This window comes from Eutrigla gurnardus (genome assembly GCF_963514095.1).
Source record: "Eutrigla gurnardus genome assembly, chromosome: 14".
NCBI classification, from domain to species: Eukaryota; Metazoa; Chordata; class Actinopteri; order Perciformes; family Triglidae; genus Eutrigla; species Eutrigla gurnardus.
This window is the reverse complement of record NC_139937.1, coordinates 12,419,531-12,446,442: the sequence shown is the minus strand read 5'-3', so window position 1 is coordinate 12,446,442 and position 26,912 is coordinate 12,419,531. Positions and strand designations below refer to the sequence as shown.

At 45.6% G+C, this 26,912-nt stretch overlaps 1 protein-coding gene across 4 annotated transcripts in view; it reads right to left on the bottom strand.

The window, feature by feature from the left end:
• The window catches only part of LOC311024710 (nuclear factor of activated T-cells, cytoplasmic 1-like), a 54,454-nt gene that overhangs the window by 184 nt on the left and 27,358 nt on the right, over positions 1-26,912 (bottom strand). For 2 of the 4 annotated variants that reach the window (XM_084027252.1, XM_084027253.1), the window contains exons 7-9: positions 26,221-26,276; positions 24,133-24,265; positions 17,136-17,795 (exon numbers count right to left, since the gene is read on the bottom strand). In XM_084027252.1, the coding sequence (XP_083883378.1) occupies positions 17,136-17,795; positions 24,133-24,265; positions 26,221-26,276 (849 nt within the window). The remainder of the gene's footprint in view (positions 1-17,135; positions 17,796-24,132; positions 24,266-26,220; positions 26,277-26,912) is intronic. The other 2 variants (XM_084027255.1, XM_084027254.1) reach the window with 2 other exon arrangements.

Below are 26,912 nucleotides of genomic sequence, written 5' to 3'. Positions count from 1 at the left end.
TAGTAACTTGTCACATTGAGTGAGATCATTAAAACACGATTACATTGAATGAAGGTTGTCAGTTTCAGTCTGGTCCTCCAAAAATGATCTTTCCACACAGCAAAACTGCAGTATCAATCATGTTTTTTTTAAAATAATTATCAAAAATATGTTTCTAATGATCGTTTGCGTAGGTATGGATGGATCAAACAAACACAGGACTTTCATCCTGGAGACCGCTGTTCATGTCCTGCGTGAAAGCAAAAGTTAACGTGGGCTTGTTTTAATTTACGTCTGGGACTTAAATGATGTGAAAAACATCTAAACCATGTTTTTTATACTAAAGCAAGTGATTTTGTTGAATTTCTGTCGTAAATCCCTGTGAAAGCTGGATTTCTAAACCAGGCAAAGTGGGGCGACTGCCCTGGGGCCCCGAGGGGCCCGCTTTATTGTTTGGGCGTGCATGCTGCATATTCTTAAGTGAATGCCTTAAATCAATTCACCATATAATAAATCTGGAGGACGCTTGTATTGTAGTGTAGAGAAATGGGAGGTATGAGGGGATTAATAGGGACCCAGTAGGTACATTTCCGATTTATTTTTCTGCAATAAGTGAGGTCACATGAGGCATTGCTACACTTGAATACTTGGCATAGATGTGGTCAAGTTAAAAAAATACTGGCTCAGTCAGTGCAATCCAAACATATCTCTGTCGTTACTAGGCTTTTAAAACTCGTATCGGCCCCGTCCACACATCTCCGTTTTGAAGTCACCGTCTCGTCTTTCCTGCACTAGTTCCTGTGCCCTCGCCTTTCCCACAGTCGGGCAGACACAGATCAGCCCCCCGCCTTTATCTGCTCTGTGTTCTTTGGCACAACGGAGGGAAGTGACTGTGAAGATGGCGAGGACCCGGAGCCCTGGAGCTCGACGCAAACAAGAAGCACCTCAGTCACAAAGTGGGCTGATGCAGATAACGAGAGAGAAAGTCTGGTGAGACCACCATCCTCAGTAAGGAGCCGAGACAGGAAGTCCACCCACTCCTGGGGCCCACTGTTTGTTATCACTGGATACTGTTTGGCGATTGGCGAAGCATCTGCACTGATCGAGACGAAAACATCGCACGGGGAATAATAGCCAAATTTCAGGGCTGTGAAATGTTATGGACTATGCTGCTGAAAATGAAAATAATACAACTTTTCTTTTACAACAATGGGACCGATGTCAAAAAAAATAAAGTGTTGAAACACCACGGCAACCAAGGACGGAGACCGAAATGCATAAGCAAATAACTAAATACATAATGTGTCACAGATTGCAGTTTTTAAAGAGGTAGGCTACACACCTACAACAGCATGACTTTCTGTCTGCATGCAGTCACACACCTCCCTATCCACACACACACACACACACACACACACACACACACACACACACACACACACACACACACACACACACACACACACACACACACACACACACACACACACACACAAGGTTGGGACATAGCTCCCTAAACAAGTGGAACTCCCTTTGGAAAAATCCCACCTGTGCCAACACTGCTGGCTGTTTTCAACCCTAGTCCGCTCCGGGCTAAACAAGCATTTACACGCCGCGGCTATTTTTAGCTCTGCCATCACAGGACATAAAGGAAGTGCAAGCAAGCACACGTAACAATTAGATGATCAAACTTTAATGTCGCTGCTCTTTTCTCTGTTGGCTGAGGTGAGAAAACAGCTCCAGGTCATTGTGAAGGAGGGAAAACCCAACAGCTTGGCAGCCACAAATGCACCCTTTTATTTTCAGAGGAAAAGCAGTGGTTTCCTTTCTTCTTCTCAGTCATTGTAAAAAAATAAAATGTGACGTGTCCTCCGCCCACATATCAACTGCAGTGTTATTTCGCTGCGTGTTATGGACTAATATTTTCCGTTGGCATGCCCGCCGATGTTCCGTTGTGAACGAGCGATAAAAGAGAAAGATAGGTAAATGTCTGGCCTCGGTGCTTTAATCTATGTACTCACAGCAACGTGCGCATCTCAGAAACAGGATGTGGCTAACTGTTACAACCACAACACAACACCAAGCTGCTATTTATAGCTCTTTAGTGGGGTAGGTCGTGGCACTGTTAAGTCGAAACTACTTCTGGGAAAGCAAGAAATGTGACGGAGCAGCCGAAGAAAGCTGATAGACAAACAGGTAATGACTGTGTATGAATACACAAACATGCTATATTTCAAATGTGCCAGGTTGTTTTGGGCTACAGCTCTAGAAATGCATTTAGTTCTCATATATTTCTTTATTGAATTGATTTTATTTCGTTTTTGACATGGCTTTCCTTTCCTTTTCTAGATCTTCTTCTTTTTCATATTGTTTTCATATATGCAGCATAATGGGAGGCAGAAAGCCACGCTTTGTTTCCACAAAGATTCAAGCTCTCCACTGTAAACTGGGCCTCGTAAAGCTAGTCGCAGTGTGAAAAACATGACCGATTATTTTCCTCCTTTTCTGGTCACTATGTGCTATTTTAATAAAAGATGCTATGTTAAACATGATATGTTTTGCTCAGATATGTACATAAATGAACCCTCTGTGGCCTGGCATCCCTCTCGACAGCATTGGAAACTACTTTGTTATTCCTTTTTTCAGTTGCCCAGGTTAATAATGGAAAGCTGTAACTGGGAGGACACCCTCTCGTGAACAAACAAAAACAGCGGAAAATTGAACTCTTAATATTCCCCTGCTGTAAAAAAGAAAAGAAAAAAAAAGACGTGCCGTTCTAGTCTTAGTTAAACAGACTGACATCCTGTATTAGCCGTAGTGCAATCAGTGAACGTGTGGACCTGTCAGGACTCGGGGCGGGGAGATCTATTTCAGGCAGGTGTGAGATTGACACGAAAATAAGACCGCACTACTCCGATGCCAGCCGAACAGTTCAATGGACAATTCAGGCCTACCAGTGTTTCTTGGCAGTGTAACCTCTCCATCTCCACTGGGTGTGACTGCAGGCTCAATGAATGTTGACACCGCTAAAATAATCCGTCTGTATCAACAGTGATGGGGAATGATTACCTTCAACCTGCAAGCTTCTACACCTCCAGTGTAGTGCTTACATCAGCAATACAGCACAAGTCAACTTTGATCAAATGCACCTCTGTAACATGCAGAGGTGGGCGACGCTTTGCTCCGTGTGTGACAGCTCGTCTGAGACCAACCATAACAGGAGGCCAAAAATAGCACAGCTCTGAAATGACACAGGGCTGCGTGGTCCTGGGCATGCCGCTTCAGGTGCCGAGATCCGCAAGGAAGACGCCAAAACACTGCACAGCGGTTTAGAATGCTATGAAGCAGGGTTTTACGACTGTGGAAAGTTACCACCGTGACATTTTACCCCTCCATTTTTTAATGATCGCAAAGTTTACGTCAGGATAGCAGTTGCAGCCGGGCTCAATGTTTTTTTTTTGCCTCTGTGTCGGGACTTGTACCAACGCAGGGGTCTCACTGAGTGAATAAGGGGGGTATGTTTGTTGGTCTGGAACATGGCCAATCTGAATAAAGTGACACTGTAGAATGTGTTTGGATTTTAACCGTCCATTGTGCGAAAACACATAAGTGCAATAATACATCGATTTTGAGGATTTAAAAACTGGTTGCCCCATTTATTTGGCCATTTTCTGTCACTGTTGTTTTCTGGCTCTGACACAGAGACATGAGCAAAACACCAACATCTATTGCTGTAAAACAATGGAAATATGGGGCATGGATTCTGAAACCCATTGAAACCAATAAGGATTGTTGTGATGTACATAATAACATTATATGTAAACTGATACAAGAAAAAAATGGGAGTTGCTGCTGCAAATTCGGCCTCCTTTTCAGTCCAGTAATCAAGCGTGGGCGTCGTGACTTCATTTGGCTACTTTGAGATTTCAGTGTGAACCTGACCTGCACTGGGGATTCAGTTAGCATTGTTAGAGGAGAGCGGTGTGTGTTGGGGTTCGATAACAGCCGGGCTTCCTCAGAGCACAGAGGAAGCCCTTATGGTCTGGTGAGAAGCAGAGCCTCGAGGCCTAAGAGCCGCTCGGAGGTTCCTGCTGTAACGCGATCTCCTTCCACCAAAATCAGGCCTGACTGGCAATGAGCTGGCAGAGAGTGACTTCACCTTCCCTGGCTTCCCTCAGCTGACTATCCACAACACAACCTTCCGAACTCAAGCTTGTAACGGAGGCTTCCTGCCGGGGACTTCTGTTCTCACTTGGAGTCTCCTGACACCGAAGTAGCGGAGGGCACCTTCCTGAGAGTCTCTCACTTTCACTACGTGAGCAGACGGCAGCTGTGTGAGGGTCAAGGACCAAAGCAAAGGGGGGTGTTTCCTACACGTACTCGTACCTCCTGTAGTAGCAAAATGGCATCGGTGAGAACGAGGAGGTAGCTTCCTTCTATTGTGGCACTCGCCATCATTTGAGGAAGTAACCCTGAGTCATAGAAAGCTCTTACACATAAACACAGATAAACACTGGCATCGAATCTGCAAAGGGGAGACTGGCTGCAAGACAGACTCAAAGTTTAAACGTCATTTGAACTGCTTTCATGTGATTTGGTGGGGAAGTCGAACCGCAGCTCAAAGTTGCTTGAGAGACACAATTGAATTTCCTGGTACATATGACTTTTGTTTGCCCACTATATCAAATCTTCTCTTGGCCTCAGCTGAAACACTTAATGGACAATTTGCTGCCTCCCACGCACGACTCAAGACGGCTGGACGGAGAGAGAGAGAGACTCCGGCAACGTCACTTATCTTGGTGCCGATAACCAAAAGTAGGGAGGGGTCAAAGGTCAGGACACACGCACGAATGACAAAGAGGGCAAGAGGAATAAAGATGGAGAGACTGAGAGGGGAATGGGCGAAATGGAGGGAGACACAATCATTATTCCCCCAGATAAACACACATAGAAAGAGACAGAGTGTTCCACTAATGCTTCATCGTGATAAAGTGCTTCATAAATTCATCTGAGCCTCGCAGGTAGACAGCTTCTAATCCATCGCAGGGATCCCTTCGGGGCCTAATGATGTGATGATATGTACAGACAGCATATTTCATCCCCACAGCTAGGCTGATGTGTGATGCCCTGGGCTTTCCCATGTGGAACCACTCAGTCTCCACAACTGACAGAGGGGATGGGGGGAGAAGATGATGAAAAAAAAAAAAAAGAAGAGAGAGAGAGAGAGAGAGAGATAGGGCTGCAGAGCCACAGTTTGTTTTAAAACAATGTCGCGTTTACTCTGAGAGCTGAGGTTTTACAACTGCCCCGCAGCAGCTGTGTAATACTGTGAAAACACTGCAGAGCCACGGGCCACAGCCAGCCATCCTCTCACACTGCTAAGGTGAACAATCATCCCATGAAATAAAATGAAAGTATAATTTAGACGCAGAGTCAAGGGGGTGATTTCCACTGGGGAAATCCTACTTTTCTCCCCCTCACTTTTATAGTTTCAGGTAGATATTCTCACTTAAGACTCACATAAGTTTCAATACTGTCTGAGTTTATAACCTCACCCAGTGGTGCTCGCTGAATTTCACTGCGCTGTATTCACTGTGAATAGCAAGCCACACATCGGCTGGTTTACTACAGAGGGATGAACCCAAGATAAACAATTTTGTTGTGATTTAACAGAGATAAACGGTTAAAAAAAAGGATGCCGGAATAATTAAATAATGACGACGATCTGTAAAAAGTCTGAAGAAAACTGAAAATACCGTGACTTGGTATATGAACCTTATTCAACGGCACATGAGGGGCAGAGCGCGGATGCCAAAAGAGGAGTCATACGACCCCTCTTACGGAGAGCTGAAGAGAGAAGAAGAATTAAAGTACCGAGTGTAAACAGTAAGTGCTCTGATGTCACAGAAGATCTCCAATCAATATGTCTGCTGCTGTTTTTAGTTAAGGGCTCCTGGCTCGGTCGGATAAGAGAGCTGGAGCAGCCTTCGAGAAATAACGGTGACACGCTCTCCGTGCCTCATGTGGAGAGTCAAGAGTGGAGCTGAGCTCTTCAGACACACTTTATCGTTGTCAGCAGAAATCCGACATGTTGCCAAAGGAATGGCCCGAGAATTTAGGTGTCTGCCTAGTCCGGTATTTACTAGAAACCCTGTGATCCGGGCCCGAGGAGAATAAACAGCCCAAATTAGAAGTCTAAAGACAACAACTTTCAGTGAAAGCACCGTCACTGATGTGCTTACTTTGGCCACAGAGGTGCGTAACCTTTGTCTTTGATCTTGCATGGTGTGCTGCGCCTCTCCCTATCTCACCTCGCTCTGTCTCCCTTTGTGAGCCTGCCACTTCCCCTCTCCTCCACCTCCTCCTCTCATTTCCTCCCGGGGCCCAAGAGGCGGCGGGTGTGCTCAATCGAGGCGGGTCTCCCGGGAGGATGAGGGGGAGGTGTTTACATGGTTGGAGCTGCTCTCCAGTGCCCTCATCACTGACTTCTCTGTAATCACAGAGCAGTCGGTTCAGACTGCATCGCACAATAACAGAGTAAAACATGGATCGCAATGGTCCAAAAACAATGGACTTCTCTTCTGTTCTTATCCTTTTAAGAATAATAATCTTGTGGTATTTATATGAACAAAAAAGAGTGCACTTTTTCAACAGGAAAAGTAGTGCCCACACTGTTTGATCGACAGGACAGATGCTCAAATGCTAAGCAGCAAATGGTGCTGCCGTTTATTTGGATTACACGGTTTGGTTTGATTGCGCTGACTTGTATTTATTTATCTGCACCGGAGGAAAAGCACAACCCAAGCTCACAATCAAAGTGTTTATCAAACGCAAATATAAAAGGGCAACAAGCTGAAGAGCTTCTGACACTGAGTGTAGCGTGGATGACTCAAGACTGTGAGAAATCAAAAGCTCAGTTTCACACAACAAGCGAAGCGTGGCCGCATAAAGCAAACACCAAAGGCTGAAAATATACCAAAACTGTATTTTCATGGTTGGAAACACAGACATCTTTGTGATTGAGATATGAAAGGAGACGGATTAAAACTCTTTGTATGGCTCATTACCAATGGGGTCTATGGTAAAATATCACAGCCATCTGATAAACTTGCGGTGATTGATTCGGAATTAGAAACGTATGTTACCGCAGAGGCTTAGACGGACGGCTTGAGATTTCACAGTTTTTTTTTTTTTTTAAATGGCACGCAATGAAAAAAAATATGAGCATATTGAAACAATCATACTTCGGCGGGGTTGCAGCCGTCTGAGTGTGGATTTGGCGGCGCGCTCGCATACAATACGATTTATAACTGCGTTCGCGTTGTGCTTCTTTAAATCACCTGTTGCCTGTCAGAGGTTACGTGGGATTTCAGAATAGTTTTAGTTTATTTATAGGCGGAGGAACCGCGTCCTCGGTTTACAAACTTTATTGTTCACTATCTATCACAGATAGATTTTTTCTTTTGTTATTTTTTTATGGGAATGTCTGCTTGTGAGTTGCCTTTGGTGAACCCAGCTGTTTTGCCGTCCGAGCACCAGCTTGACGTCATGAGTTTTAGTCTGTTAGCATGAGTTTTGCCCTGCGAGCGTGCCGGAACTGTTTACTCGGTTTGTCAGTTGTTCACACCAAGTTGGTTGTGAGGAGCAGCAAGGCCTCTGAGTTGACCCGAGACTCTTCTTCTTTGATGAGAGTAACATTTCCATACATTTATTTTCACAGTAACGGTGTATTAGGGCCACAAAAAAAAAAAAAACGGAACTAAGAGAGGTGGGTTATATTCAGAGAAAAAAAGAGTTTATAAAGTAGCAAATTTGCTACTTTATTACGATGCTAACAACCGGCATGAAAGCTACTGCTAGCATCTTAGCCCAACCGCCGGTCAATGAACACCCATAAGATGAAAAATGAACCCAAAAAAACAACAATAACCATCAACAGCCATCACCCTAAGGACCTTAGCAAGGTGTTGTCACACGTTGTGATGTATTAATTAGAAAAAGAAATGCGTACATTCATGGGAAGTTAGCCAGCATAGATGCCGGTTGTTAGCATTGTAATAAAGTAGCAAATTTGCTACGTTATTAACTCGCAGATTTGTAACTTTTTTCTCTGAGTATATATATTTTTTTCCTACAGTGGCCCTAATATGCCCTACACCGTCGTAATAGTATATCTTAGAAAGCTCCTGTTGCACACAAGGACGTGGTCTCTCGCCCCCCCCGCTGAGCTCGAGTGCCGTGTACTGAAGCACAGTGTGATCTGATTAACGCTCTGTCTGTTGACCCCGAGAGCTGCCCTGCAACTTTAAATCTTCAACGGCCTGCGGGGATTCAGAGACACAGAGGAGGAGGTCGCCTCAGGGCACAATCGTGGACTTATTCAAGTAGACCAGTCTGGAGGCCGGACAGAGAGGCGATCTTGGCAAATGTTCCACTTATCTTCCCTCCAACGACCTCGCTTTGATTTTCATAGACGGACAAACTTTCATCCATCTGGAAAGTGTATAGTTTTTCGAGCAACTCGGGTCAGGCTGTGTCCGAGTCAGAGAGGAAGACGGGGGGCTCCTTCTTTCAGGGATTGTAGGTGAGGCAGACGTGCTTGCCGTCACCTGTAAATCACAGAGCCACATTTTCACCTGCTTCTGTTCGCTGGGGCTTCGGGAGGGAACCCGCCACTTAAATACCTTCACAGAAACAAGAGCCTGTTATTTCACTCTGTGACGCAGTAAATCTAACTGATTTAATTAAAATGTACATGACATTTTCATTCGCTCGGCGTTTAGGGGGCGCCCTCTCCAAGTCACGCTCCCTGCAGATTTGACATGACTGATTTACAACATACACCAAAAGAATTGCCTTGTTTTCTAGTGCGAGAACTTCCAATGGATTTGAGGAGTCTAACGGAAGAGATAAAAACAATGGTACCACTTCCTAATAAGGCAGCCTTCATGACGTGTTTACAGCTTGTAATTAATGGCCATATTAAATAACTTGTGAGGTTTTTAAATCACCTATAAGCTATTAATAAAGCCCACATACCCTGAAAGTTTAGTTAGAGTTAGTAAATTATTTAGGAATGATAAATAACATCTCTTATACAACTCATAAAATTCATAGCAAAAGCTTGACATGGAAAAATACTTTAACCCCCTATATTTAGCATCATAAATAGTTTACAGCAGGACATAAATTAGGATATTTTCAAGTGTTTATTTATTTACTTTTCAACAATTATTTCAACAGTCCGTTAATGATGTGGGAGTCCACTTGCCATATTTTCTATCGGGGCTTTTAGCTGCATCTCATGGCCTTCATCAGGCTTCTCAGTCGTCACCAAGGTGAAGAAAAGGACATGTAACTATAATAAGTATACCAATATGATAGTATTCATATAATAGGCAAAGACTGAAGATTACTCCTCTGTTTTCATCGTAGTATGTTGTGAATCTTTATCTATCTCATTGGAGGGATTGCTGTTGTTGACATATACATAAATAAACACTTTAAATATCTGCCTATGCAACCATATCAAGTGTGTTGTAAACTATTTATTATGTTTTTATATACCGCTTATAAAAGCGAAGGAAAGTGGGAGTAGGCTTCGGGGGTTGGTTAATATAAAGTGCCACATTTCAGTGCTAAACACAGCACTGCAGTTAGTTAAAAGCCCCCTGGCCTTTCTTGAGCTAAAGACCTTAATGGTGAGGTTTGCGTAACTCCACTGCAACCTTTCATCAGTTAATCTCTCAACGCTGCAAACTATAAAAAAAGGCTTACTGAGCGTGAAAGGATTTCCTTGTTTGTTAGCATGTTGTTTTGAGAGGAACCGAGCTCAGCTGAGTGCAATCCGGAGAGTCGGGGGACCCGTTGAGGTTTATAACTGCCATGGGTCATATGTCAACAGTAGGACACTTACAGTTCAGTGGTTATGATCACTCCCTCCCCTGAAGTAAACCCTCGCACCTACTGCTCGGTTAGTCTCTGCACTGCAAGCGGCCACTGGTGGGAGAGGAAGAAAATGTGATCTTTAACTTTGCACGGTGTTTATCTTTCTTTGACTTTTAGAGTTTGGGGCTTTTAACAGCTTCAGCGGTGAAAGGAGCATGTACTGTCTGCCTACGTGTGTGTGTGTGTTAGAAGAACAGGGACAGTGGGAGAAGCTGCCAGGGAAAAATCACCAAGATTGCACGCTACTTTCTTCCATCCTAGATTTTCCCCTCCTTCTCTAAATCCGTCTGTCTCTTTTATTCCTATAGCAGACCTGATTCTCCTCATGCCTCGAAAATCTCCTGACCCCCAAATCTCAGACCACTAAAATACATCCCATGACTAACAGCTGTCCAAGCCATGACAACAGATATCACACACACAAAAACACATGGATTCTCTCCTCAAGCGTTTGGCTCAGGAAAGATGGCACGTTTCTAGTCGCTTTAGAGGAATTTATAAGTTTGACAGTTGCTTTTTAAGTTATCCTGCCTGTGTTTCTAATGAGTTGTCAATGGACTGTATACTAAAACAGGGGACATGTGCATTCGGTTTAAAGTCTTGTGACGGATTCTACTGGGACTCTGACTCTTTTAAAGTTTATTTCTGCATCTGTGTCCCCTTCCCGTCTCCATGCCCCCTCCTCCCCTCCCACCTTCTTCTTCTTATGAGGTATCTGCACATGGTGGAGACGCCGAACTCTGCCAAGAGTCGCAAAAACCCAAAGGCTTTCCCCATCCCCACCGGCTGGATCAGACTTCTCTGTTGACATCCGTCACTACAGGATACTATTTCACTGAGCTAACGGATTTCAGATGGGGAGCTGTTATTAAGTGGTCTGGGACGGAGACCTGCTCCTGTTTACGAATGCCGCAGGTATTTACATCCCCCCCCAAGTACAAAACAGTGGAACTGCAGCCCAGTTCTTTTATGTTCAAATGGGAGAATCTCAACCGCGAGTGTCCTTGAGCAAGACACTCCACAAGCTCCGGGGATGCTGTCCAGAAGCTGATCCCGACCCCTGAACTCCCGGTAGAGAGCCAACAAATAAAAAATGTGTTTTTCTGCAAATAAATTCTGCATGTTTGGTGTTAAGTTTGTTCCCTGGACCGTATGAGTTTTCCATGTGCTCATATTTTTTAATGCCAGCAGGAAATATCCAAGATTCAAGGCTAATTTATGGTTTGAGTGACTGCGTAGCGTTTGTGGTTGTTCGCAGAAATATCAGTTATCTCCGCAGAGGAACAGTGTTTTTATGGAGAATTCAGTAGTGGTGCGGAGATTACAGAATGTTCTTTTTTATCACGACCACACAAACAAATCATACTGAAACCTTTGAAAAGACTACAGCGACTTGAGCGCTGCACATGCCACGGAGACCTTTTACCTCGTGAGCACCTGATTCAGAAAGCAGCGTAAACTGATTGAAATAAGCTAGAAAAGAGGCAGGTAAGAGAGGCACAGGTCCCAATCTGACAGAATCTCGGAGGAAGGAGACGATCTCAGTCATCAACCCTACAAGCACGCTGACATGTGTCGTATGATTCAGTGTTGAGCGTGTCTGGCGTGAGGTGCTAGCTCCATGATCACAGATGTACACGGGAAGAACCCAGCCAAGCCACAGGCCCTGTCTGAGCCCTGACCCGCTGTGATCCGTGTGGCTCGGTGGCTTTTCAACGCGTGCTTCCTAAACCTCAGAATGTGAGCCACATAAACCGAGCAGCCTAAACTGCTGTGTCAGGAGAAAGTATAAGAAATACATGACGTATGACGAACTGAAGTAATAGAACTTAAATGAACAGATGAAGGTGGCCTTGTGGCTTTTGCTGTATTTGATTGTATATAATGTGCCAGTCCTTTACACAGCCTGGATTAATGGAGGAGAATAAGCACACATCTTTACAGTTACCAATACGTCGTCACCCATTTCTGACGTTTGAGCAAAATAAACACGAAACCCATCGGAAATCCAAAGTCTCCAATCTAAATGTGTGCGGTGTGTGTATCAGCTCCCAGACACAAAAGAAACCCAATTTGTTTAGATTATTTAGCTGCAGTTTTTCAGCAGACACATTCTTTCTCAGTGACTGTGGATATTATGACGGAGCGACTGAAACCAGACCAGATCCTCTGGCTCGCACACACACACACACACACACGCAAAAGCCAGCGTGCTGCGGTAATGAATGGACTGAATTCTTACAGATTCATCTTGCTGCAGTTATCAAAGCTAATAATATTCCCGATGGTTTTGCAAAGAGCTATAAATCAAAGGGCTAATACCGTGACCCCATTGCCATTGTCATGTGTAACCACTTAGATCCAATTATTTGCTAAACTGCAAGCAATCTTGGACAATGGTGTATATAATTGAGTGGGTTTCATGATATGTGTTGCAAAAAAAAAAAACTGATCACAACCAGGAATCTCAAGGCTCTCATGTTCAGCCAAAAGGACAGAGATAAAAGAGATGTAAGAGGAAACACAGGGTGCGAAGGTAATTCAGAGGACTACCGCTCCACTGCAAAGGTATTGCTCTTCTATTGCGAAGATGTAATAGTATTCTCTGGGTTTCATTACCGGACTCACATCGTAACTTCCACACTTTATATTACCAACTAACAGACTGTTATCTGCTTTAAAAGTCACTTCAAGTTTCCAACCGCGCGTGGCTACGGGATAATAAAGATTTATTTTTTCCCCCATCAGATTCGGCTCTTCTATTCCAATGTTATACGACCGCAATTAGCAAGTTTGTTAAGATCAAGCATGTTTTGATTTCACAAGCTAACTGATCGATTTATATCGCACACGCAACCTCGACTACAACCAGCTCCGCATAGAGCTTCATGTTTGCTACTGAGCAGACCCCCTTCAAGTACTTGGTGACATATTTAATATCTGATAATGGGTAATAAGAGTCACCGCTGCTCTACTCGCACAGTAAAAGTAATGCTTTTTGATGCTAATGAGAAGAAATTGAATTAAATCTATTGCTGATCCCAAAAGTGTAGCTTAAGCGGTCGATGACGCTTAAAGGCCAATCCTAGAGTGCAGCCACCAATTAATTTTTCCTATGACTATAAAACTTCTCCAGTCCAAATTTTTACTTATACCTCACCGTGTCAAGAGCTGCCAGGAAAACAGGATTGCTAATATGAGACGCAATGACAAGACTTAAAAAGAAAAAAAACACTTCCTCTTTGTAGTCATAAATAATAAAAAAGCCATCACCCGTCAATATCACTATGTCTAGAAGGAGACTGTGTTCTTGAATTGCACTTAAGTACAAGACAGCTTTTAGCTTGAGCTTGACCTGCTCCTAAAAGGCCGGGGGGGTCAGAGGTGGAGTGTGGAGAAAGGATGATGTCTGCTCTTACAGTGCTTCCACATCTCTCGGATTCTGCTAACTAAAAGACACACACACACACACACACACACACACACACACACACACACAAATACATACTGTCTAAACATACAGGAGCAGCTCAGCTTTAGTGAGTCCCATTAGACACTTCAACCTCCACTTTAATGAACACGCCGCCCCCTCCCCCCCAAATCCTCTCTCTCTGCTCCCCCCCTACAATCCCAGAGCCAGCCTTGCGGCACACTCCAATGTTAGCGACTCAGCATGTTTTCAGCGCGGTGTGGACGCGCTCTCAATCATCATTAGGGTTTTTGCGGAGTCCTGGGGTCCGGGCAACTTGCCAGGATGTGTAAAAGTTTCCATGAGGAAAGCCTCGAGTTGCCTTCAGAAGCATCAATGGTCGGCGGAGATCCTCGCGGAGGATAGAATGTCTTTTTTTGTTGTTGTTGCCGGAGGGAGCGAAGGAGGAAAGGAGGGCAGACAACAATTCTGTTTTCATTTCGGGGGAAAACAAGCCTAGTAGAGTTTCAAATGCACCAACCTTGAATCGGGGAGGAAACAATCACAAGGAAAAACTACTCTGTAACGCGGGGCAATCAGAGCGCATATGTCAAATGTCAGAAATCGACAGAGCCTGCGTTGCACTCTGTGTTTTTCTTATTTCGGGGGAATAAGGGCCCTCTGTTTTCCCAGAGAGGCAGCTGGTAGAAATCTAGCCCTCTGATTAGCACTAGTTCATTTGCTGTGTGCAACATTCAGCTGCACTTCATGATATCAGCCATCACAGCAGCAGCTAATGAGACAGGACACACGGCAGCAGCCTCGCAGGACCGAGCGCAGCCAGCACACCACTCCTGCTCTACACGCACACATCTGCAGCGAAATACCTATAAACACCAGGAATAGAGGCTCAAGTCAAGGGGTTTGAACCAAGTGATGTGGGGAATGATGTCACCGGCGTTGCTCCCTCAGACGTATGACCAAGCATGCCGTCATTTTAGCATTTCTTTTTTGGGCCTAATTAGTACGGCTGACACGGCAAACTTAAACTCTGCAGGCCGTGTTTTTAATAAATTCTGTCGGTATTTATACACTGAAGTCATTGCATTGGTGTTTTGCCCACAGTCATGTGCCTTGTAAAGTAAAGATAGCGGGCCGTGAGTAAACACGAATTGTCTGAAAACTTTTTGGGGGGTTTTATGTGAGTCCCACCATGCTCCGTTTACTGCGGTGAGTCAACAATGCAGCTAGGAGGGGACTTCTAGCCGCTTTGGGGGCGTTTCGTCCACTACTTGGATCTATTTTCTAAACCGAGCTGATCTGCTGCCTAATCCAACGACGAAAAGTCAGACTGAAGCAGGTGAGAGCCAACATGCCACCGAGTGAAAACTGCTTGGGCGATGTAGATCTGACTGCCAACTGGATTCTTCCCATAAAAACCTCAGCAGACACCAGAATCATCGCCTCGCGTCTTGCACTATAGTTAGCAAGCTTCTATCACAGCAGAGGGAAGCATTTAGCAGATTACAATGGAGACTGTGTACGGCAGTCAGGGGGGGGTTAACCTCCCAGACTGACTCCCTCCATACTAACCGAGATCCTTACGGTACAGTAGCTCACCGTTGATAAGTTGAGTGATTTCTCAGGGGCTGCGTAAAACCTGGGCCTGGCCAGAGAGACACATTTCCTCTGGCTGATGAGAGCCGGAGGCCTCCGCGCTCGAGCGTGGGAGGCGCTCCACTCTTGGGGAAGATCAAATGTGCTCCCGCAGACTCCAAATCACCGGCCCCCAATTGCTGGGGAGGAACGCCGCTCTACATGGCTGCCGTTAAATCACCGCCGCTGCGGTGAGGTCATCCGCTTGTCTTGCCTCTCTAATGGAGCGCTCAGCTCGCTAACATACGGTGGTAATGCGTGCGGACGGGGAGCGGGACGCCCCGCGAGCCGCCTTCCGATCTTATTTATTTTAGCTTAGGGCTCATTTGAGGGGGTTTGGGATAGGGCCGGGCCGGTGTGCAGTAGATGCCTTTAGGAGTATGCTGTTACCACCACACACTTACAGGGACTCCACGGACTCACCACAGACGCTTGTGCAGACGTTAGGTGATGCAAAACGGCAGCGCATTGAGGTTTTTCTGAGGGGCTGCATCGCTGTCCTTGGTCAAATCAATACACATTCCTGCACGTCCCTAATGCAACTGTAATCACTGGCTGAATACATTTGGCCACCGGGCTGGGGGGAGATGGAGCGTGCTAAAGTGACACTGGATGGAGTAGCGGGGAAGGGAAACGAGATTACATGATCTCACCTGAGCACTGCTATGTACATTTAGTATAGCTTCAAACTGTTGGTGTAAAAGGACCCCTTTCCAACCTCATTACGAAATGCTAAACAAAGCTACGGTTTCATTTCATTCAATTAAAGCTGACATGAAAGCCTCTGCCTGCCTTAACTATTGAAAACAGTCAGAGAGAATTTCAAATGAGCAGTTTTGTCGCAAATTAGATTTCCAGAGCATTGCTATGAATTCAAGAAAATGAGGCAAGAGAAAAGTAAAAGAGAAAGAAGGGGAGACAAAAAAAACTGTAAAGAAAAAGTTGGGAATCAGTTTATAGAGCTGATAACAGACAGACATCCCCCCTGTCTCTGTCTGTTTATGAGGTGAGGACTAATGGGACTCATCAGGACTGACAGATTTGCTGACAACTGCATTTCAACTCAATTACAGTTCCACAGCAAAACTCCCCTGTTCCCCTCATGCCTATCACCCCTCTACTCTCAGAGCTGTTGATTGAAGAGCATGCACGCTTGACACACACATGCACACACACACGTACACACACACGTACACACACACACACACACACACACACACACACACACACACACACACACACACACACACACACACCATCAGTTTACTGGACAAAAAGTGCACGTGATGGGTCTTCCCCTTGGGTGGGTCTTCACATTTCAAACTGGCACGATTCCATTGATGTGCTCCATGAATATATATCACAACAACAAGTGGAGCCTCTGGTATCACAGATAACAGGTTGGTGACCTGAGAGGCATAATGTGGGATGGACACGGGAGGCAATAAACTTGACCATATGGTCCCTTGGGTGTGACTGGTTTCATTGCCAGAGTGAGACCAGTGACCCTGCAGCCTCCCCTGATGACGACAGCCGCATGGTGTCGACTCTACGGGGAAAAGACAGGAAAACAAAGCCTCTACCTTCCGCCTCCCGGCATCCCTCCCAGAAAGATGGGGGGTGGGGGGTGGTTCAGGAAACCCCTACCCATTGTTTTGCTTCCTTCATTAGTCGTTGTGTCAACAGTTTGGCTCGCTACGCGTGTGCCACTGTTTTTGTTCTGCTGCAACCCGGCTGACCTCAGTGCTCTGATATTTTGACAGATTGTTTCAAAACCCCATCAAGGCAATTTACCGTTTCACAGCACAGCAGCCGCTTGGACAACATAAGCTCGGACTGCAACGTTACACCAAAAGTAAATAAATCTGCCGGAGTCTAAAATTAAACAAATGTGACGTAAATCTGCTGCCAGAATTCCAACAGGAAATATTGAGGGGGTGCAGCGTGGGTGCGGTTATGTGTGGGGGCTTGCAGATAAGCAAGAGGTGTTAAATAAATGTGATGTGCTACGTAAACAGCAAATTTTTTGGCATGGACAGAGCCAATAAAGAGAAGCTTTCATGTTGAAAATTGCCGTTATTCTAATTGTTATTAAATGGAAACTTGCAGAAAACGTATGTGCACCTTGTTTCTCGTAACTCACCATCATCTAGGTACATCTGGTCCAGTTCCTGGGGCTCCTGTTTGACGGTGACGGCCACGGAGGGGGGGCTGGCATCCTCCGATAACAGGCTGGGTGAGCTCTCTCCGGCCTGGGCTGAGCTGGCTGCTGCCTGACTGGGGCTGTAGGCCTGAACAAACGGGCTCTCCGCAGTCCCACCAGGAGTGGAAGGGTGGGATACCGGGGAGGATGAGGGACTGCTGTTGGCATAGATAGGGTGGTATCCATGAGGCCCTGGGCTGTTGAGGTGGATGGGGCTGCCCTGGGAATGTAGCATCCCTAGGGGAGAGTTGTGATCTGGCGATGCTGGGTGGGCGAGGTTGGGGTGGCCAGGGGTCTCCTGGATTGGGGGCATCCCAGGGCCTGGAGGTGCCGCATGGGTGGGGCTGTTGGGGAGGCACTTGCTGTATGCCACGGGGGACAGGTCATGCAGGGTGGGGCTGGAGCTGGGGGACGACGATGGCATGGCAGCATGGCGAGGCGGGCAGGGAGGGTAGCCACCGACCAGGCAGGCATCAGGATCGGCTACGGGCATGATGGGAGTGAGCCTGGGCCGGCTGTAATAGGGCTTTGAATGCATGGGCAGTCTCGCAGTCCCCAGAGAATCATATTCATCATTGGGTTCTGTCTTTATAATCGGCACTGGGGGGAAAAAAGTAGAAAGAAAGGTGGAGATATTAAGAAACGTGCAGGGAATCCACGTGGCGCAATGAGTGCACGAGTGAAGGCTGAGTAAAGCAGTGAGCAGGCGCAGTTGCGGCCGCGATACCCTCCATAATCCAAACAAACAACCACCAGTGGATACGGGCTCGGTGTCAACTTGGCTGAGCTCTCTAACAGAGAAACCCTCACGCCTCCCAACCGCCACCCCTCTTTACCACATCATGAAGAAAAAAAGCAAAAGAATAGGGGGGAAAGAAAAATGGATGAGTCATCAGTGTGGAAAGCCACAGCTGGCTCTAATAATGAATAAGACCTATTTTCTTTGGACTCTCCTCCAGCTCTGATATCCAATAAAAGACTACTTTAAAGCACTGGGCTGCTGCTGCTGCTGCTGCTCAAGGAGCCCAGGACCCCAAGGTTTCTTCCACACTCTAGAAGTAATTGTTTCTCTCAGGACCAAAAAGATAGAGGGAGGGAGTGTAAAAAAAGGAGATGATTTGATTTTGATTAGGCTGCCTGAGCTCCTTAAGAGGCTGTCGAGCTGCGCCTGTGGTTTTAGGAGCTTCAGGCCTCTGCTAATGGAGGAGAATGCAGTGACCCCACTTGATCATCCTGCCTCCTCCCTTCTAATTTCTCATCCAGTGCAGACCGTCTGCACGGTTTCCTGATTAGTTCTGATGGACAGGTATCACATGCTTCCTGTTCACTGTCAAGAGCAGTTACAGAAAACAACTTTCGCTTAATTGATAATTTCATAATGGAACTACATGGCCTGGGTTGAGAAATGGAGCGGGATCCACATTAACTTGCTTAATGGTGAGTTATTATACATAGTACATAACGCCAGCAGCACAGAACTAATATGGCAGTGTTAAGTCACCCAGATGCATGGCAAAGGCTTCTGAGTCACAACGGGCTCACTGTTTCTATTTCTGCACATTGTTAAAATGTGTTAATGGGTGTGGTGAGTGTTTGATGCCAACCAATAAGAGTCTTTGGTTCCAAGTGGCATTCACTCAAAGGCACGGAGCATTTGTACACAGTAGAACCTTTGATGGATAGTAAAGCGGCGCATATGAACATGTATAGTACGAAGCGTTCGTGCGTCTCATGAAAAACAGGCTGTTGTGTCCTTGTGTTATTATTTTTGTGGGGGAGCTAGATTTGAAAAGACGTTAATCACGCCTGTAGCCTCTGGGGGCGCTGAGATGTGGTGCAGCGATAGCGCAGCAGGGAGCACATTTACGTCAGCCCTGTCTGCTTTCAGAGCCTAGGGACCGGGCCTGGTGTCTGGGGGAGCATCGTAAGGCGAGTCCCATGATGCACAGGTCTCCTCTCCGCAGCCTGGGGAATAACAAGCGAGTCACATGGTTCACACTCGATTCCAACAGCCTCTGTGATGCTAGCTCTCTCCCCCCCACCCTCGCCTCAGTGTGAATGGATGGCACGGTGCCACGGAGTCCATGTGTGTGGTGCCAAAGGTGTCATGTGGAAATGCCATAAGCAATTTGCTCGTTTTCATATTTTGGCTTTCGATTCAAGAACTACATTGTCATCTGAAACACATTTTTGACCTTATAAAATTGTTTTCCAAAGTCATGCTGAATAAAGTCAGAACATTAAATTATCATCAAGCCTGATAGACCCTGATATACTGTACTGTATGTATGAGTTTCTTGCAGCAGCTACATGAGTAAAAAGTCATATTTTTTTTAAAGAATTTCATGGTGTTAAGGAAGTAGCCCAAAGGAACCACACTCAAATTTAGCAATCCTCCTGATGAATGATGATTCACACCAAAGAGAAAAAAAAGGGACGAAAGAGACTGATTGGCCGATGTTGGATACTGCAGCTCCCACTTGATGCCCTTCTCAAGAACAAACAAATCTGATGTACAATGTCACAAGACCTCTGCCTTTGACCAAAAACCAACATGAGAATTTAATTTAGGGAAATCAGCACAATCTCAAAACGGGATGGGACGCTGCTGACCTTTGCAGTCCCACTTTGTAATCCAGTTAGAGTGTATTTTGTTAGTGTAGTTTATTGCAGCTGAAAGTTTTCATTCCCGGTGAGGTAATTTGTCAACATTGTTTTCCTCTATGCCTTCTGACTATGAGCAAGCTCGGCGAAACAGGAAATCAAATCACGTCGGATTAATGGCCTTTTCTTTTTAACTTTCAAACTGTTTTTTTTTCTCTCTCTGAGATTCTCCCTCCTCTGCAAGAGATGTAAACAGAGGTCTCCCTCCAGCTCGGCCCATCTGTGTGTCTCCTTTCCACTTTGTATGAGAGCTGAGAAAACAGATTCGCCAGGCGAGTCCCAACTTCAGCTGGCTTCTATTTCCTCCCAACCTGTGGGTTATGGCCCACAGACAGTCGATGTTCTGCACATGGTTTTCTCTCCATCTCTGGCAGTTTCCTCTACGTCTGCTCCTATTAAACTGATCGGGTCTGATCTGGGTATTTTATTGAGCAGCCGTTTCCTCTGAAGGGAATGGGGATCGGGACATAGACGTGTGTCTCGGTGTATTTGATGAGGGCGGACAAGCAGACCTTCCAAAGGAGACCCTTTTCTACTTGTAGCCATTGGGCAAGGGGGATTATGGGATGCGAAAGGTTCTGATTCTCATTTCCGACGCTCCGTCACGCCACTGCCAAAAGGAAATTCAGGGATTGTCGTGTGGCAGAAATGCTGAACTCATCTCGGTCTAACGGCATGAATCTGCTGTGACATTTACCAAGGAGCAGGTGGTAGTTCATTAACCGAAAGGTACCTGGTGCATGTCCCACTGTGTAGACAATCTGTTCACCCAGTATACTGTGGGCCATGCTGTAGGTGAGTCTGACAAAGCCCCGAGCTGTAGACATGACAGTCAGTTCAGTCTTTGTCCAAATTTGGGGAAAAGAAAACATGACTGTGCAAATATTTACCCCCCCAAAAAAAGAACAATGTGTAGTTCATTAACTTTTCCTGTATGTGTCATGTTTCCCCCCTTTCCAGGTCCGACCGCAAACCAATGCAGCGGAGAGAGCCCGGCGCTCGTTTGCGTTAAGAATAGAACTCGATACAACAGAGGAATCTCCAAACGGCCTGTAAAAATAAAGGGGTTCCGAGAAGTTCTTTGCCCGAGCTTTCGGTCATTGCCAGGACTTTTCTTTCTTTTTTTTGTTTTAATGTGGTTGGTGAAAACTGGTTCTTATTTGAAGAGCGACTAGTCACGTCTGTACTCACGCAAGAATGATTGGAAGGGAGCTCGGAAAAGTGGGCTCACTCTGGGAGCCAGACAATCGCACTTGTACTGTATGTGCACCTCGACATCGCAGACAAGCAGACCCCCAATACCACTGGTGGTATCAATCATCTACGAATGCCTTTCTCGAGCCATCTGCTCAGAGCAGCTTGATCTCATAATAAACAACTCATGAGAAGCGAAACATTTCCCATTATTGGTTTAACCGTTTCAAAATGTGATATTTTTTTCAACACTTTGATTAAACTTTCTGGAAAGTAAAAAGGTTCTTTTGTTCAGTGAAGTCAAACTGAAGGACATAAAGACACATGACCTATGTGATTCTCTGACATACTGGCTCTCAAAGAGGATGTTTCTGAGTGGCTGAAATTCTGCTTACAACAGGTCTACTCATATCACCATCAGCTAGTAAGAGAGAGACCAGTTATGAATCCACAACAGACTACATCTGATAATGTGTTATAATTTCACGTTGACGGCAGGGCGAGGTCTAGAGAAGATAGGGATCTGCTTACATGTGTGAAACAATATAGTCTCTATAGAAACACCCGCTTTGAGCTGAGGGGAACATGCAACATAGTGAAACCAAGCATCAGCGTTCATCCGTAGTAGCTGCAAACCACATTTGCATTAAAGAATAACAAGATTGTCGTATGACCTGAATGGAAAATAAAGGTGGTTTTCAGCAGCATCTGTGTCCCAGAGTGTTTGCTTCATCCTTCTGCTGTTTCAAACAAGTTTAGCTATTTAAAGAGCTGGGTTTTGCCTTTCTAGAGATGAGCAGACACCACCAGAGTGTGAAAGAAATGTTCTCTCTAAACAACGTCAGTGACCACAACTGTGCTTGAAGTGGGACAGCGGGCCGGAAGAGCCTTTTCATACACGCGAGCAAAAAAAAAAAAAAAAAAAAGTGTTGACAACGGTGTGTGTGTGTGTGTGTGTGTGTGTGTGTGTGTGTGGGTGTCTTCCTCCTGAGCCCACCCCGAGGATCTTGCCACAATGTTTCTCTCAGTGTTGACACACACACACACACACACACACACACACACACACACACACACACACACACACACACACACACACACACACACACACACACACACATCCAAAAGTACAGTGAAATCCTCAAAAGTAAACAGCTTCACTAGGATTTCCTCATTCTTTGTTGCCGTATTGAAACCATCAATGTATTACAGTTATCATTGTCACAAAGAGACTGTTTACACTGATTATAAACTTTATTTCTTTGTGAATGCTTTTCAGTCAGTCATGGATAAAAACGTTTAAAAAATAAAATCTACTCAAAACTCTTCAAATCCAATTGACAATGTATAGTCAATGATTTGCAAGTTGCAACGCTGCTTGTGACTCTACGAGCTTTGATGCGACTTCACCAGATAAAAGATGTTTTTTTTGTGTGTCGCCCACAGAGGTTTCCTGAAATGAGATTACTTCTGCACCCAGAGCCACTCTGCTTCAGCTGTTATCCGGCACAGTTGTAACAGTACACTCTAGATTGCACTGATTGAAATACGGAATATTTGTTTTTGCAAATGTTGTATATTTTATTGTGCGTCTTCAAAAGCCTTGCTAAATCTCAAAATAGAACCCAATAGCTTGTGATTCATGGCCTCTGTCGCCGTAGCACTTGTGAGTTAATTATGCTCCTTTGCAAAGACTTCGGCCCTGCTTGTGTGGTCCACACTGTGGTTTACTTGGCAACAAAAGAGAGAACACAACAAGTCATCTTTTAATTAGAGTTGTGTTGATGCTCAGGGATATGACTTAGAGCAGCATAGTGGAGCTGATAAGCCTCTGTGTCTCCCCTGCTCTCTCTCTCTCTGTAGAAGTACAGTATATGAATTGGATCTGCTATATAAGGACACGGTTTGTCAGCCCTCCACTGGTCCAGTTACCCACCATGAACTTGGTCGTCATATAATCAGGCATCTCCATATAGGGCCTTGCTCTTACTTTCTCTCAGAGCCTCGTCCAAAATCTCAATCACTTATCTCCTGTGGCCATAAATACATCTGCTGATAATCTAAACGTCACATCGTATTAACTGAAAACACAATGCATGCTCTCCCAGCTACATTAGACCCATTAGACACTGATCAATGAATATACCGTGAAGATACAATTGTTTCGATCTGATGGAAGGACGCCTGTCTCGCAAATGCGAGGTAGCTGGTTGGAATCCCAAAACCAGCTGGGACTATGTGGGAAACCGGCCTTCAGCGACTACTGATCAGGTGCCAGAAAAGTTGTTTGGTGCCTTAAGAAAAACACCGGCGTCCCGACTGCTTCAGTCAAGCTGTTCTAAAACAGTAGAGGATTTTGGCACTATAAATGGGAGGCATTGTTTTCGCCAAAAGAAGAGCAAGCGTGCTTCGTCAACTTTCTCTGAATGCATCCAGATAAAATAACCGTATTCCAGAATGGTTGAAAGTAATACTAAATCTGATATTTCACCTGCACACATTGTGAAAAGTCAATACCTCACAATGTAATTTGGAGGCTAAACTCTCGGCGATGCATTCTTCACATTCCAATGTGAAAGCCATCTATAAACACTGAGGCCAGGGACACATGATGAAAACACGGAGAGAGGTATTCCTGGGTTTTCAAGTTACTACATGAATGACAGGGCGAAGCCTGGAAGTGTGTGTGTGTGTGTGCATGGATGCGTATTTGTGCCAGGGGGGGGGCATTGTGTGAGGCGGGGTGTGAAAGTCAGCTCGCCCGGGGATTGACTTCTCTTCATCAACACCGCTCGGAGGCTCTGTCACTCAGCAGGTACACCTCATCGCTGGGGAACGCGCTCTCACTACAGAATAAACACACCTCCCATCTTCTGCTCGCGCTCACAGGCTGCAGGCCGAGCGCTTTCACAAACTTCACATGCCGCATTGATGGCTGCGGTTAAACTACAGCGGACGGATGTCAAGACCTGGAGGAATACTCTATGTGATGAACGCAGAGTGTGCAGAAAAGCATATATAAGTAAGAAGAAGGGGAAACAAAAAGAAAGAAGAAAGTTGTACTATTTATGATGATTACCGTTAGGGGGCAGATAGGTGAAGCGCTGGTACTGGCTCCTCTTCCTCTTGCCGTTGCAGACGTAGAAGTTAACCTGCACCGGGCTGGATATTCTCTGGTTCCTGTAAGGCGGGATCTCCACAACAACTGTGCTCTAAAATACAAATAAGATACCATATGATATTTCAACTGTATGAGACAAGACAGCTGCTGATAACATCAAACACTAAAAGTGCTTTAGTTGCATCAACTCATCTGATTTCATGGCACTCTCCAACTGTAAGTTGGTGGTACGACTGCCTGCAGCATATTAATCAACAGCTATGTTTATTTTACCACTGCCTTGCATTAAGGGTACAGTTGGCTGGACTGGGACCTGGTCTAAATGAGCTTGTAGAGCCCATGAGGTTGGTCCAGTGCCCTTGTTTGTCTCTGAGGAAAACCCCCTAGCTGTGTACAGCGTGAGAGGAGCGAGGTAGCCGGATTGTTTGTTTGCACAGCCATGCCTCCCTGTGGAGAGCCTCGTCTGTCCCCCTCCCCCCCAGGCCAGACCTCGGCAAGTCTGGACGGATGTGAACTTTCGACTGCTTTCTTTCTGACGGGGGAACACGGAGGGGAATTTGTCTGTGTGTTTGTGTCTAATTCCTGGGACGGCTGTCACTCTAATGGGGGTCTATACAGGCCAGACTGACAGGAAGCAGGTTTTGGTCGGTCATCACTGTGGAAGGAGGGCTTGAGGTACCTGCACCCCCTTTACGCCCCGGTCTGCCCTCCAGATGACGACAAAGAAAAACATGCAGGTGGCTGATTGAGTCTGTAAAGTGTGTATATGTGCGTGCACACATGGCTGTTCCCTCTTTGTCCTAACCAATGAAAGTTAGCACGCTCTGGATGGCAATAAAAACACTGTCGGGCAGGCAGTCTGGAGCACTTTAGACTCGTCTGGTGGCCACTGGCATAAGAGGAAGGCCAGGGCTCTCTGGCCGTCTCCCCCTACTTGTTTCTTTAGTTCTACAAATAAACACACATTAGTGTTTGTCTTTCATCGACCTTGATTCCCCACACCACCGCCCCGGCCGAGCCTTGCGCACCCACTAATTTTCCAGCATTTGGGACCCCAGCTGTAGCACATCAGCCAGCCCCGCAGGCCAATTAGACATCAGAGTCCATATTTGCCGTTCTGATGCAACCGAGTCATTTACCTGAGTGAAATAGCGGCAACAACAAGAAGAAAAACACCCCCAAGTCAGAGCATTTGGATGCACGTTGGTTATTTTAGACCCCGTGCAAGTGTAAATTGCCTCAGTTAGTTTACTAAAAAAAAAGAGGGGGGGGGGGGGGGGGGGGGGGGGTAGTGGGGGCCGCTGATGAAAGGCATCAGCAATGCAAAACATACTGTCATCAGGAACGAGCAAACAGGTTTTCGCAGATCCTGTACTCGACTCTCCACATGAAGGCGGACCTAACGAGTCTCGGCGAGGTCTTAATTAACTCCAGAGCACAACCGGCTTTCTGTGACACGTAGAACAACATTCACGTTGTTCCCCCTCTCTTGACGATTTCCTTTCCCCTCCGTTTTATATTAGCACAATCTGGATGTGTGTCTGCGCGTCGGTGAGAAGCCGGCGCGCTGGTTTATTTTCTCATTACGGCTTTCATGAAAAGCAGCAGGTAAAATCAGGAGTGTAATCCACTCTTGGCTGCATGAGCTCGGCACAGACGAAGTGTTTTAGTCCGATTCATCACAACACCACGCGTTGCTGTGAACTAAACGTCTGGCTATGCCTGGAGGTGGAGTGTGTGTGTGTGTGTGTGTGCTTATGCTTGTATTTTGTAATCCGAGTGTGTTCATCCGTTTTGGAGACGAAAACAATATGACAGCCCCGTGTTTACTTCGTTAGGGTACAGAGATTTGGTGAAAATTCCATTCAGGATTGCGTGGGCTAATCATCATCGTCTATGTTGCGACTTGTAATGCCTTAGCAAAGGTTACATCATTCCAGGGGACAGATGAGGAGACGGAGAGGAAGGGAGAAAGTGTCAAGGGAAGGTTGAGACTAAAGACAGTGGGAGCATTTTCAATGAGTCACGTCGGTGAGGTGCACTTACACTTTTGACGGAGTCCTTGTCAACTTTGGCTTCTGTCTCCCACAGATGATGCCCATCTATCGGCAAAAGAATAAAATGCAAATGTAGTGTCATTATATAAACAAGATGGACCTTAAATGGAGGGCGGCTACATCCTGCAGATGATGCTCGTATCGGTAAAGAGGGAGAGATGTGTGCTCTGGCGGCGGGCGAGAGTATGAGGGGGTTTTAGCATTTAGTTATTATTACACACGCCGTCTAAAATGGATTAAAAGCCAGTCATCAAAAGTATTATCTGGTTTCAATGTATATATGTCATATCATGCAATGTATTTCCTGCTCCTCTAAAAAAAGAAAGAGAAAAAAAGGAAGATATCATTTTAGAATTTGAAAAGTTATGATGGGTAGTTTTCAGTATTTTATACAAAAATATCACAAAGTTAAGCATGAATTGCTGGGACTTCAGCTGGGCCGGCCCACTCTCCTATTCACTATCCATCTCTGTTAAATAAGTCACTATTTTTGTCCCTTCATTAAATCCTTAATCCTCCCTTATTTCAACTCTCAGCAGCTTTTTGTTTGTTCTCTCTTTCTTCTCATCTCCATCTTGTTGTGGTGAGGAGGTTTCCCCTCTCTGCCATGCAATAAAAAGGCCTGTGAGCTACTGCAGCTGTTGGGAGCCTGCAGAAGCTCAGCTCACATTCTTTGGGTTT